This window comes from Anabrus simplex, chromosome 1 (genome assembly GCF_040414725.1).
Source record: "Anabrus simplex isolate iqAnaSimp1 chromosome 1, ASM4041472v1, whole genome shotgun sequence".
Classification (NCBI taxonomy): domain Eukaryota; kingdom Metazoa; phylum Arthropoda; class Insecta; order Orthoptera; family Tettigoniidae; genus Anabrus; species Anabrus simplex.
This window is the reverse complement of record NC_090265.1, coordinates 847656538-847672102: the sequence shown is the minus strand read 5'-3', so window position 1 is coordinate 847672102 and position 15565 is coordinate 847656538. Positions and strand designations below refer to the sequence as shown.

Below are 15565 nucleotides of genomic sequence, written 5' to 3'. Positions count from 1 at the left end.
AGGAATGAAACAAATATGGGCACAAAGGAAGGCAAATGCACGCCTCTGAGTACTTTGCGTAGTCGTAATGGGCTTATTCGCATTATTATATTATATTATATTATATTATATTATATTATATTATATTATATTGTATTATATTATAAAATAGCACGTGGAAAATTGCAATAACATTAAAACGTTTCAATGGTAATAAACTCTCGATCTATGTATATCTTACTGATCAAATATGAAGGGAAATGGTTGTATGAGTTGTACTGTATCGAATTTTTTCAGACCCGTTCCAATTAATTACTACTTAAGGGCACACATGAGGACATTCGAAATTGAACGTCCGTTAAAACATATTATTATTATTATTATTATTATTATTATTATTATTATTATTATTATTATTATTATTATTATTATTATTATTATTATTATACCGGGAGAGTTGGCCATACGGTTAGGAGCGCGCTACTGTGAGCTCGCATCCGGGAGATAGTGGGTTCGAACCCCAGTGTCGGCAGCCCTGAAAATGGTTTTCAGTGGTTTCCCATTTTCACACCAGGCAAATTTTGGGGATGTACCTTAAGTAAGGCCACGGCCGCTTCCTTTCGAACCCCAGGCCTTTCCTGTCCCATCGTCGCCATAAGACCTATCTATGTTGGTGTGACGTAAAACAAACATAGCAGTATTATTATTATTATTATTATTATTATTATTATTATTATTATTATTATTATTATTATTATTATTATTATTATTATTTTCGAGGACGGCCTCGTCGAGGAGATAAAAACATTCGTTCATTCAATAGGACGTGGCTTCGATCCTCACTAGGAAGTCGATGAATGTGGAGAAAGGATTCCTACATCTGTACACTCTCCCTGCACCGAAGGTGAGTACCGGGTTATATTCCTTGGGGAAAAGTTGGTCAGGCGTACAGCTAACCGCTGTATCTCACTCAATGCCGAGGCTACGAATACCTTCTACTCTTCCAAGGGCCCTTGTGATCTGAAGGGGGATGACTTATTATTATTACAGTTAGAATCACAATTTTTATTCTTCGTTGCTGAATTGTCTGAAAGAAATTTCTGCTACAGATTCAGCAGATCGGGAATGACGGTTGGCAAAATATCGTCGTTGGCGGGACAAAACCACCCATGTGATAATATTTTTGGAGATATACTGCCCCGCAGCACATACATTATGAAGAGCGAGAATGGCTTGACAATATTCACACAATATTGCACCTTAGACGACAGAATCTTACCGGGCAAAGTTGTAAGCTAAAATATTTCACATAGGAGGTTTTGTCCCGGCAGCGACGATATTCTTCCTATCACTTAATGTGCCTTCTACCAATAAGATTGGAAAATTGCTGTATTCACTAAGTAAAAGTGTGCGTTCGTTTCCAAAATTTACAAATTCACGCTCAGGAAAAGTTTTTGAACTATATATATATCAAAGTCAAAACTTATCATAACGTCGATTTCCCTAACTGACCATATTTTTGACGTACTGAGGATGTAGGCTTTGAGGAACCATTTCCTGGAGTTCTGAAGGAAATCCAAAGTTAAATTTTGATGACAGCATGATTTCTGTTTTTAGGTTTGCATAAACTGTTCTTAAACCTTTAGATACCATGTCCGAGTTAACACATGTATCTCGCTATCCCAAACACTAGTTAACTCGTATTTCAAGCAATGCGCTCTTCTCCACCTTCCGAGTTCAATATGATGCTGTTGTTCATCACATCCTCTGTACAGACGGCGGACGATTCGTAAATAGCCTTGTCGTATTTTGATGATAATTACGTACCTTGTGTTCTTTTTCACACTTGACTTCTCAGGTGGATGGAAAGAATTGTGAAGAGAGCATGAAGGAAGATTATATGTTAGAAATTTTTGGGAATGATGATCAGCCTGACTTTTCAGATTAGTTGCAGTGAAACAAGTTTTAGAAATTCATCACGCCATTGTGAAGTTCTGGTAAAGGATCCAAGAGGAAACGGATGCTAATGTTGTCATTCCATGTCTGTTCAATAGCTGTGAAAATATATCTTAGCCTATTTCAACCAATGTCGAAACATCAAGTAAAATCTGGTATGAGACATGCGCAAGGCTGAAAATAACTTGAGAGTGAAAAGTTTAAGTTTACTAGAATAGTTTCTGAAGAGCCTGGGAACCTTCCCACGATTTCGAGGCCACGTGAAAATTAGATTAATGGTATTAAATATATCCATTACTATCACAGCAATTATGCACCCATCCTTCGGATAAATGTTATCTCATAAATAGTTCATACGAACATTGAAAATTTCTAATTACTTCGTACATAAAAAGTGATTTTTCACTGACATCATATAGAAAGGATTGTTTGTAGAAATGTAAAACTTCTAAACACAGGAAATTCGTAAAAAAATACATATCGTCGTTGCGTCTGTAAAAAAATCGCCATGTGTAATATTTTAACTCAGAACTTTGGTCGGTAAGGTTCTGCCTTCTAAGGTTCAATATTGTGCGAATATTGTCAAGGAATTATCGTTCATAATATGTGTGCTGCAAGTCAGTATTTCTCAAAAACTATTATTACAGAGCGGTTTCCGTAGGCGCTGCGACGACATCATGTATGTGTAACTTCTTTTTTCACGTCGTTTTTGTAGCGATTGTTGTAAGTAAACAACATCTTAGAACTTTTGGCTATAACAAATCGATCTTCCTAATTACGCCTAAATGCAGAAGGCTTTGATCACAGTCACCTACTTAACTATTCTGCTATGTCTAAAAGAACGCTAGCAAATTTATAGTGGCCACTGGTATCATTATTGATAGCGGAGGTGGTTTTTAGAATTTTGAAATCAGAAATATGACAGTTTGATTATTTGTAAATTAGGCATTTTTTAGCATTCATACATTTATAATTTAGTGTTTTGGAGGGTTTTGAAGAAACACATGTAATTTTAATTAATTCTGAAGAACACGTAAAATCGTTTGAAATTGTAATCGTATTTTCACACAGCTAACAGTGAAATAAAAATTCATCAATATAATAACATTTTACAACTAGTTTAAAATGATACAGGCTAAAGCATAACTTAATTTTAAAACGAAAATATAAACAAAATTGATTTTAACCATGATTCATGAATTTGTGGCACTGTTGGAGGAAATCATTTGACATACCTGAATATTTGACTCTGTTATTCGTTTCCTCTTATGACTTACAATATCAAATCGTATTTACTGAAAATGCTATCTTTAAAAATCCAAAATATCTATGGGACCCCAGAGAGCGTACATTGCAGAGTTGTTTGGGCGAATTCTACATGATATTCCAAGGGTGCACAAACAAAAGTATCCATGATATACATAAGGTTTAGTTATTAAAAATTCGTCCATATTACATATCACTATTCATTTCGTATTTTAACGAATCCTCCAAGCCGTGAAAATAAATTCAAAAGTGCAAGCCTTTATAATAATAATTTTGCCTATTATTGCTATGGTGACAAAACTCAAGCCCTGATTATTGATAATTTTGAAATTATGGTAATAACAATGCTCTTTCACCGCCATAAAATACAAATATAATCTACACCCATTGGTCTCAAGCATTGGGAATTTAATCTTATCCAGTAACTTGCATATCTGTTTTGGTTGGGTATATGGTCATGCTGGAACTATTTAAAATAAGAGGGCGGACATTTTAGCAAGATTTTCAGCTCTATATGGACAAATAGCATGAAGGGACATGTCACGCTGGAGTTGTTCTTTCCTACCATTCATCAACGTTTAACTTCAAAATTCTTAGAATCCTTTTTTGTACTTAAACAGTTTGTTTGTTACTGGACATGACAACATTTAGAAGTTTTTTAAATGGTTTAAAATACAATCACCAGAGGAATACATTTGTAGTGGCAATCAGAAAAAATGTAGCTCATTTAATTTTCCATTGCCCACTACACGCTATCAAAAGGAACAATCTGTTAGGACACCTGAGTTACTGCAATGTAAACCTTTCCATGCCAGTTCATGATAAATATTTGTGAAAACGTGTTGCACTTCAGCTTTGATCTGTTTTCTATATAATGTTTCAAACTCACTATAATATTCTGTGTAATATTTTGTTCTACTAGGTAAAGCAATAATAATATTTAATACTGTATTCTTATAAACTATAGCCCTAAAATACTTTTAGCTAAAATAGGGCTACCTTCCTTGCAGAATAAATAATAATAATGTACTTTCACCATTCCGCATCCCTAAACTAAAGCAATAATTTAAGTACAATTAATATTTAAATAAGGTTTAATAATTAAGGAAAAAGGAATAAAATCATAAGCGAACGAAATAATATGACAAAAGATGGAGACAACATATCGACTTACCCAAGGTCTCTACAAAAAGAAATACATTTCCTGACCCCCAAACCTAAGATATTACGATACTGTTATTAATTTAGAATATATTTAGGAAATCAGATGATATGCATCCATTCAGAGTTATACGAGCAAACGCAAGTTGAAGTTTTATGAAATGTTATGAACCCTAACAGATTAAAAAGAAAACATTGTTGACCAGTGTGAGAATAGAAGCCAAAAGAGACTCTATGAAATGGATTTTGGAAACCAAAAATGATGTTTAATTGGCAGGAAATACATAGCAGCACATGTGTGGACTCTCCATACCCAAAATACACTGAAGGCAGTTCGACCTAGAGGAAATTAATTATTTTTTTAAAAGATTTAAAATGGTTAGAAAGGAACGCACACTAATACCACTAAGTAGTTTGTGTAATCCTAAATGGACTTATTCGCCATTAATGAATGAACAAATTTAATAATATATGTTCGTTTATGTCGATGCCTTAGTCCCATTTTCTGATACGAGGTTGGGGATAAAGTGAGATTACATTATATGGCATGCCTTTCCTGTCGCGAACCTCAGCTGAGGAGCTAATGAAGATAAAATGAATAATGGTGAATGAATTTATGTAAGGAGGTGGAAGGAATCGGATGTGAACTATTAATATTAATTTTCTCAGTAATGTCCCGGAAGTGAAAACCATTCTCAGCACAGCCGAGTGGAGGTTCGAAGCTGCACGTCTCCCGAGTTCACAGCTTGGCTCCATAGCCGTAGCGCGTTAACACGCCCGGCTACTCCACACGCTAAATGAATACATTTAATAATAATAATAATAATAATAATAATAATAATAATAATAATAATAATAATAATAATAATAATAATAATAATCAGCATGTATACCAGAACATAGAAATATTGAGCGGAAAAGAGATTGCTATTTTTTGACATATCTATAGAATGGGTAATAACAGATTGACAACACAGAAATTCAAGTACTTTTGGAAGAAAAAGTCAACAAGCTGGATACAAGAGGTCAAAAAAGATTTAAAAAGAAACTAGTGGACCCGTGCTGCCCCGCAGCATTTGATAAGTAGGTCAGATAACTCGTCCTGATATGCCTGTCGTAGTCACATTGCTTTGCCTAGCATTTAAAAACCTTTAATGGGAAGCCCGTTATGGTATACTGCAGTTCGCAGTCAGATTTCATCCATTCTGACGTAATCATGCCATCTGATTGGTCAAAATCTATCTATATACTGTATTCACTTTTTTATACTTTATTTCTCAATGTAAAGCTTGGTATTCTGTCGTAGAAGGCAATGGTATTTTAAATCGCAGTTCTTCTATATAGAACGGTAGTTTTGTGAGTTCATAGGTTAGTCTGAAAGCAGCGGTCTTTGACAGGCAGAGAACTTCTTTTAAGATCCCTGGCCTCCGCTCTTTCTAGTGTAGCTAGGTTATCCTTCGATAGGTGTTCCCAGATAATGTCTAAGGCGTATGTCTTCATGGGGTCTGTTTGTACGTAGACGTTTTTCTCTTAGCCGCATGTAAGTTCTTAGGAACGCTCTGCCATCTCTTAAATATGTCTGGAAGCTGTGAAAGATTAGAGAATCAAAGAGAATCAAAAGAGTAATCAGAGGACGTGTATAATCTCTGGCTTGGCAGGTAGTAATCAAACATGGCTGCATGCAATGCCTTTACTAAGGATGGAAGTCACATAGGGTTATTATCAGAATATTAATAAAAGTGTTAGTCACTTAGCAACCTGCTAAGTACAGAATGTACTGCAGGTTAGTGTAAGCCTTCGCCTGCAATTATTGGAGTGATAATTTAATGATTACTCAAAGTTGGCTTAACTTAGAGACGTATAAATATCTTATAATTCTTCGGCAGGTAATTCCGGAGAGAATTAAAAAATGAAGCACATTGTTCCAGGAGAACGGACGAACGGATTTGCCAAAGCTGGTTTTAGTAAACTCTTTTAATATATAGATAAAATAAGAGGAAACTATAGAAAGAGACATTTAAAAAATAAGGTTGTCAGAATGGTAGGATTACAAGGAAGAATGTGAAGGGGACCCGGTCCGAAGTGGTCTGAGGAGAGAACAATATTTTTTTTTTTTTTGCTAGGGACTTTACGTCGCACCGACACAGATAGGTCTTATGGCGACGATGGGACAGGGAAGGGCTAGGAGTGGGAAGGAAGCGGCCGTGGCCTTAATTAAGGTACAGCCCCAGCATTTGCCTGGTGTGAAAATGGGAAACCACGGAAAACCATTTTCAGGGCTGCCGATAGTGGGATTCGAACCTACTATCTCCCGGATGCAGGCTCACATCCGCGCGCCTCTACACGCACGGCCAAGTCGCCCGGTGAGAGAACAATAAAGTATAGTGCAATGATGAATAAGTACTGGAAAGAACGGACGAGGAAACAACAAGGAAGGATGAATTGATATTGACATGAGGTCCCTAGCAGGCTTTCCTTCCAACTCCTAGGCCTTTCCTATCCCATCGTCGTCATAAGACCTATCTGTGTCGGTGCGACGTAAAGCCCCTAGCCTAGCAGGCTTCATGTTAAAAAAGAATACTAATAAATAATAGTAAAGGCCCCAAAAAGAAGGATTTTGAGTAAAATCTTGGGCCTCGTAGAAGACAACGGTGAATTCAGAAGAGAGCACAACCACGAACTACTGACACACGTGAAATAGAGATATCATTTGCTTCTTATGGACACGTGACCTGAATGATCCGAATAAGAGTGACGAACCCGAATTTTACCTCATTTTCAGGGCAACAAAACCAAGAGGGCTTAGTTCAACGAAAGGGAAGGAATCTGAAAGCAATAGAGATTATATATAAAGACATCGAGGAGCTTGACTCACTAAATATAGGAAAGTTGTAGGCTGAGGAGAGAAAGGATGAACACAGAGATACGAATGCGAGAGAACTGTGTACGTTTAAGCCAAAGGAAGGAGCCAGTTTAAATGACAGGGCCCACAGCTTCCCGGAACTTAATAATAATAATAATAATAATAATAATAATAATAATAATAATAATAATAATAATAATAATAATAGTAATAGTAATAATAATATTAATATTAATAATAATAATAATAATAATAATAATCTACTTCTTCCACTTTTTCTGCAATGGTGAGTTCGCGGCTGCGAGCTGTTCCACACATATGGATCTGCCGACGTTTAACAGACAGACGCCCTTCCTGACTCGAAAGCTATCAGGAGAGATGTATTCATTGTTACGTGTTTGTGCGGTGGGTTGGTGAACGTGAAGAAGAATACTGTGGGTCAAACAGAAACATCCAGTCCCCGAACCGTACGAATTAACGATACATAATTAAAATTTCCTGCCCGGCCGGGACCCTTATTATTATTATTATTATTATTATTATTATTATTATTATTATTATTATTATTATTATTATTATTATTATTATTATTATTATTATTATTATTATTATTATAACAGGTAAATAAAGAATTATTTTGTGAAGTTCTTTGTAGCGCATTTTACACTGCTTTCATTAGAATTAGTAGTTGAGTTGAAAGGTAATTGAGCGTGGAGTATCTGGTCGCAATGCGGCGAACTGGACCACACCTGACAGAATCGCGTGGGAACTACTTCCCAATTGCCACGTGGGGGAAGCCCGCATTGGTTTTTCTCCCTTAAGTTTAGCATAAGCTACAGCTCACTGATAGCTCGCTAATGGATCGTGAACAAGACTGAAGCATGTATTCAATGAGTAGTTCTGTGTGAAGAACACAGAGTCGTTATTGTTCTCTCTGTTACTGGAGAGGTTAGCACATATCATAAGCATACTGGTTGATATACATTCAGAAATCTGCTGTAGAATTTGTTGGATAATCATCGCTACTTTTACACACTGCGACACTAATATATCGACTTCTGAACGAATCCACACTTCAATACCTATCTCCAAATTTTAACTTCATCTCCTCTATCCATGGAAATAACACCAGATCGATTTCTAGTCTTATGATACGCTTTAATCACTCATTAGTATACAGCCGATCTTTCCAGGTGTCTGGGGCGAGGCTATGGAATTCTCTCCCTGTTAGTATATGTAATAGCACTTCAATAGCCTCATTTAAACGGCCTTGTCGATATTTTCTCTTAAATACGTGAACAAATTTTGTATGAATGTTAGAGTGAATGAGAGCAAGTATTATTTAGAGCTTTTGTTAGGTAATATAGATGGAGAATATTCATCATTAACAATAATTCCATATCACTTTATTCCATTAATTTAAGTAATTTCTAGATACTATATTACATCCATACGGCTTGAAAAGGGCACAGTATAGAACTTTCAAATTATGTGACCATTTACAGTATGTTGTGGTAGAGTGTAAAAGAGGGCTGTGAACCCTAACTTCGCCACATACAAAGGCACAATAAATAAATAAATAAATAAATAAATAAATAAATAAATAAATAAATAAAAAGTTTACTAAATTTCAAAATTTAGTAGACCTTGCAAAACATCAATTTCACGAACTGTTGATGGACCTGTGATTTCCCATAATATCCCATTTATCTGTCAGTATCCTTGGGTGAATAGAGGCCTTCGGTTAAGAGGGCTCCGGGTTCAATTCCTGGTCGGGTCAGTGATTTTAGTCTTAAATGATTAACTCCCTTGGCTCAGGGTCTTCTTGTTTGTGTTGTCGTCAACATCCCTGCAACTCATACCTCACGCACGTCACTAAACTTGTCCGGAATGACACGCAGATTCCTGTACACGGCAGATGTTACCACCCTCGTCGGCGGGTCTGCCTTACACGGGATGCACCAAGCTAGAAATTGCCACATGAAATCAAACAGACCATTAATCTGCTCTTCGGGATGTGTTACCATCCTTGTCTGGACGTTAACATTTTAGCTTCACACCTGATGGAATGAAATTTAATTTTTTCTGTATCAAAATATTAAAAACCTTGAAATGGGATTTTCGGTCTCTTAAGATGAACATGGTAGAGATATGGGTTCGATCACTATCTTCGGACGTCCTAGATAAAGATTTCCGCATTCTTCTCGTCAACTCCAAATATTTGTAGGGATGGTTCATAGGTATCATATAAGGTACAGCCGATCGTTTCCCGATTTTGGTCCAGATTACTAGTAATACTGCTGTAAGAATTTCAAACCCGCACCGGTTTTCAGGCGGATGAACTCACTAGATTCTTTACTGTAATCCCCATAAAATTCAAGAATAAATGACAACATTAGGTAACCGACTAGTATAGGCCTAGTTAAGATTGCGTAAGTCCAATATTGTAACTCCCTAAGAAATGAATGAATTGCTGACCATAAATAGAAAATTAGGACTTTTTCATTAACTGGAGAAAATCCAATATTGGGAATTAGAAAAATGTGTTCATGATATTCTTATGACCAAAATTATAACACATTGTAGCCATTCTTTGAAATACTTCGTAATTTTTTGTACAGCATGATAACTTTAACATTTTTATTAGTAGAATAGTTAGAAACCGTCGCTTCAGTAAATATACTTTCGGTCAGATAGGATATATAAAATATAGGAATATTAGTCCGAAGTAACATGCTGCATGAACTACTCTGTTACGTGGAATTTAAAAGAAAATAGAACATGATTTTTCATTTCGTTCTGAAAATACTCAAGAGATATTCTTTCTTATTCAGAATTAAATTTACTTCAATTATGTTCAGATTGTCTCTGTGTTACTATTACGTGTTGTAAGCTGATTACAAATACAGCATATCTGTTTCAATGTCAGGTAAATTTTGAGTTGCGACATGTATAGCAATCTAAATTTATTAAAATATCAGCATTAATATTAATTGCTAGTGGACATAAGAAAGTTTTGTTATACCTTAGCTAACTTAATCCCAGACATTTGATTCCGAAAAGATCGGAGTGAATACAAACGTATATAACGTCGTTGAAGAAACAAAAACTCCTATGTCACAATATTCCTCCTATCCATCATTTTCCTTAAGACCGGCCACGCCTCCCAGCCACATATGGATATGCAGTCCATCAGAACTATTTTCATTGTGTCCATTTACCTATGCGTAAGTGTAAAGGGAAATGGACCTTATCGTACCGTAGGACTGTATGTTTGCATGCCGTATTTACGCACTCCCACAGTTTACAATTTGAAAGGGTGATTTTGCTTTACACTGTCACATAGTAAAATTAACACAACGAACATTATTCTGATGGACTTCAAATCCATATGTGGCTTGTAGGCGTCACCAATCTTAAGGGATATAATGGGTGGGAAGACCATTGCGACATACGAGGTATTGTTTCTTCACCTATAATGAATACCTGTCAATAGCTGCAGCTATCACTATATAAATTATTTGTACTTTCTACTACTTCGTTTTAAATTGACATTATATCTCTACAAGTGATAGGTATGTTTTTAATGCATACTTGACATATTGAATTTCACAAATTATGAAGTGTTATTCGTGAGTCTTAACTCAGCGTTCAGAATTTTGTATATATCTATTTGTGGACAGTTGTTCAATATTTGATGGTAAATTTATTTGATCAACCACGTAGTCCATTCCCATTGATGATTGTATACTAGTATTCTGCTATCAATAAATAAATCTAAGCAACAATGATATTGTCCGGTATTGAATACTCGAATGGTAAATCATTAGATACAATGGAGCATGTTGAAACGTTTGTCGTAGTAATATTTTGTTGGGTAAACCGAGAAATGTTTAAATAACTTCGCGATCTTCTCTTGATTATTTGACTCAACGATAATTTTGAATAAATATTGAATGTACATCGCTCCAATGACTACAGCAATGATTCTAAATTACAGATTTATAGGCTCATAAGGCCTTTGGTAACAATGCTAAAAAATTGTTAGCACGCTGTTTCGCATTTATTTTTACGCTGTAGGCTATGATTTAATTCTTCCAAGGTTATTGCAATTCATCAAAAATCCTAGCCGGGCTGAGTGGCTCAGACGGTTAAGGCGCTGGCCTTCTAACCCCAACTTGGCAGGTTCGATCCTAGCTCAGTCCGGTGGTATTTGAAGGTGCTCAAATACGACAGCCTCGTGTCGGTAGACTTACTGGTACGTAAAAGAACTCCTGCGGGACTAAATTCCGGCACCTTGGCGTCTCCGAAGACCGTAAAAGTAGTTAGTGGGACGTAAAGCAAATAACATTATCAATTATTATAAAAAATCCTCTCTCTTTTACGGAAGCAATTGTTTGTCAGATTTTAGGTTTGGTAGCCTACTCTGAGCACTTAGATATGTCAAGTGTACAAATGTGTGGACAATAGCTTGTTTCTTGAATAGTTTAATTTTAATGTGAAAACATCTAGCTTACGTCTGAGTCAATTTTCTATTGTAATCGAAGCAAAACTCTCTACATAAAAATTCCCCACTGCACAGAATGTGCGGGAGCGTTTAAAAATTGGTTATTAAAGGGCATAAACATTGACTTTGATTTTACATTTTGAAAATGTCTTGTTTTGATTAAAGAACTTTTCAGAGTACAAAATCCGTATGTCACAATTTGTAGATTTATTTAATTTCATTTATATAACTGTGCCTAAGGGAAGAGTCTCTATTTTTTGTTCTTTGTTACCAATATGGCCATTGCTGTAAAGATAATATATGTAGCTACTGAATATTAATTTAGTAATATTCTATAAATGATTGTTTATGTTACTGTAACATTATATATGACTGCATTATATATTTGCTGTATATAACAGAATCTACAATTAATTTTTACTTTTATTTTTCCTTATTTTTTACGTTCTTATTTTGTCACTTTGTAATTTTCACTCAGTGTGTTTCTTCAATTAGTCTAGTCTAATTGGAGCATTTCTCTGTTGTTGACTGTATTAAATAAATAAATAAATAAATAAATAAATACTTGCACGAATATGCGTAACAGAAACAAAGCCACAAGGACAGTTTCTACGACGCACTTAACCGCGTGCGCTTTTAAAATTTTACACCTATTCTTTACCATTTAAGAGAAGATCTTGAAGGGGAAGTGATATTTACTGTGTGCCCGGAGGTTTGCTTACTTAGCCCCTTATGTTGGCTTCTTTCTTAAGACGCCGTGAAGCACATGATAATTGAATTAATAGCGGCTTGTGCGGTGTCCCACTGGTGTCGCACGCCAGCCGACGAGAAGCGGGGGAGGAGGGAGTTTATTTTTCTGCCATGCGCAAAAAGTTTCTTCCAAACTTGGGAGGGAAAAGAGAGAAGATATTTTGAGGCGCGCACGCGACTCTCTTAAGAAAGTAGAGTAAACTTTGTAAAAGCGTCTTGGCGACGTCAGTAGCGCGTCTTTTGGGTTCGGGGACTGTCGTGACGCTTGGGCCCGCCAATTACCGCGATATGCGGCAGGAGCATTCATGTGGAACGCCAACGAGTAGACAAGAAACAGCTCTTTGTAGATTAACGATACTTTACTGCGGCATGAGACATGGCGAACATTAAGAAATCTAAATTACCTTAAACTATATTATAGGATTTATTTCCCCCTCACTAACATTTTAATTGCGAATTCCTTGTTTATAGTAAGCGAAGTTTTTGCACTTTCTTTTGAGTAATTTCAATTAGAGGGAAGATAACGGACATCTATTGATATTTATAACACACATAAATAACTGTCGGATTATGGACTGTGAAACTACTTGTTCTCCTAAAATAAATTCCTATAAATGTAACAATAATTTTCAATTACATATCGGGCATGTGCTCGTTTGAAGTTTAGGTTACAACGGCTTACAATGACAGCTTATAGAAAATGTTACTGACTGGAATCCAAACGTTGTTGTTTGTATCAATTTTAGAGTAAAACTAGCCTAGAATTTAAGGAACTTGAATGATGACAGAACCGATATGTGTTAAAAATATGTTACTTAATTCGGTTTTCGTTTCAGATTTAGAGAAAGAGACCTCAAAATTGTATTAACTCTACAAATAAAAACGCCAACTAAACTATATTCGCTGGCATAAGATCAGTTGCCTCTTCAGGATTTTTTTCCTGTAGAATATTACGGTATCTTAATTTAAAACATAGAAATTACTGTGAGAAAATCTCTGAACAAGGTTAGACTCGTGCGATAATTTAATTTTATTGTGTAACTGATCAAACTTTGTTTTAATTATTGAAATATTCTCAATTTCTCCAAACATTAAATATTCACTCTAGGAAGTTTTCTGTGTTTATAATTTCTTTCCAATATGTTACTGTTTAATCCATGGGTATTAGAAAACTCACCTCGGCCACTCCTGCCGACGAACCTCAGGTCGTTGAACTTGGCAACTTGGTTCTTCATGACAGCCGTACTGTTACGTAGTTCTGCACAATAGTTCTCGTCATTTCCCGCCCTTACAGTCACCAATGTCCCGTCGAGGACGTCTCCAAGTGCCACCACTTTAAAAGCTACAGGAAGAGTTTTATTGGACCTCCAATGAGGTGGTAAAACAGTGCATACGAAATGTGGACTACCCGTTCTTACAAGTTCCCCTGGATGCTCGGATAAGAAGTCTCCCAGTGTCCTCTCTGCAAGGATATCCGAGGTCATCTTGGTGTAAGTGTCATTGAGGACATTTCCGGTTCCATCCGGAGACGCCGAAGCGGCGCCAGTCGTCGAACTGGGCGTCGTGTTGGCCGTTAGGTGCATGGGGTCCGAGGAAGCACGTCGGTACGCACTACAAGAGTTCACCTCAAGGGCCCCCTTGCAATCAGCGGCCTTGGAGGCCCAGATCGACACGTCCGAAGCTATCGCGGGAATTGAGGAGGAGGGAATGACCCCTCCTCCGAACACACACGGGTTCACCACAAAGGGACTGGCAGACACAACATGAAAAACATCCTCATAGCGACAACACAAAATTAACAATCGCAACAATCCACAGCCGCATGTCGGTGACACTAACAAACACGAAACACTGTGTAACACGTGTACTGAGTTCCGTCAGCAACAGCTGTCTGAAGGAAGAAAGGGTGAAGAACTTTCTTAGTGGTAAATTTGGTGATGTCGATAAATAAGAAACATTATGCTCACGTTTCTTATGAATGAAAATCTATTGTGGCTATGAATGGTTGAGAGAAAAAATTTCTCCGGTTAGTGACTCTCACTTTTTTCTTTTTTTCTTTGTTTGTTTGTTGATTGTTTTCACTGGCAGTCGAGAAGCAGGCCGACCCGGTAGGTAGGATACTGTTGAGCGTCGCACGCTACCCGCTCCAGCCACTACGGTCACTCAATGAAGTTTGAGGTCGGCCTTAAGCACACACACATACACCAACACATGCACATATTACAACACACATGTACAGGACAGAGCGTGAGTGTGTATGTGTGAGTGTGTTCTAGAGGGAGCAAGACAGAGATAGAGAGAGACAGTTTATGGGAGGGGGAAAAAGAGAGAGAGATATATATACCACGACAGTACTGTTCGGTGTGTGTCCAGGCGAATAGCTGGTCCGTACTAACAAACAACAAAACAGAAAACAAACTCCCTCCCCCTGCCGGCTCGGCTCACGCAAAAGCAAGCACGCACAATCGCATGCATGGGCGTGCGTTAACTGTAGAGTAATACGGAGAGAGAGATAGAGCGGGGTGATGGTTGTGTAGCACACCCCCTTTCCCCTCTCGCGCTTACCCCTTCAGGCGGGGGCGGGCTTTTCCACGGGTAGGGGGAGAGGAAGGGAGTGGGAGGGGGAACGACGCAGGCTCCAAACTAACGTGGACACACACATCTACAACACAAGCAGTATGTGCGATAGAGAAAGACATACACATAGTTAACGTGGGAATGGGATGGAGATATGGGGGCGAATAGTGCCGAATGATGGCGGAAATGACCGACGGTTAGAATTGTGGCGAGGCGCTGTGGCAGGACGCCGCAGCCCATGGACACCGGACGGCGGGCGACGTATGGAGAGCGCCTCGCGGGCGGCGTCTTAAAGCGCCAGTCACGTGACTCGCCTCGCCGCCGGACACACACATACACACATCTAGAAATCAATCTCAAGGAGACTTGCCATCATCCTGTCAAAGAATCGAACGACGGACCTTTCATATCACCTTTCTCTCATCACTTTCTCTTATCTTTTTACGTTTTATCATTAACACTGTCTACAAATTAATTATAAATTACAGAATTGTCAGAATAAGCCA

General features: G+C 37.3%; 1 protein-coding gene across 1 annotated transcript in view; it reads right to left on the bottom strand.

The window, feature by feature from the left end:
* LOC136857255 (runt-related transcription factor 1-like) overlaps positions 1-14065 on the bottom strand; it is a 479280-nt gene extending 465215 nt beyond the window's left edge. The window contains exon 1 of the mRNA XM_067135756.2: positions 13660-14065. Coding sequence (XP_066991857.1) covers positions 13660-14065 — 406 coding nt within the window. The remainder of the gene's footprint in view (positions 1-13659) is intronic.
* Positions 14066-15565: the final 1500 nt, after the last annotated feature.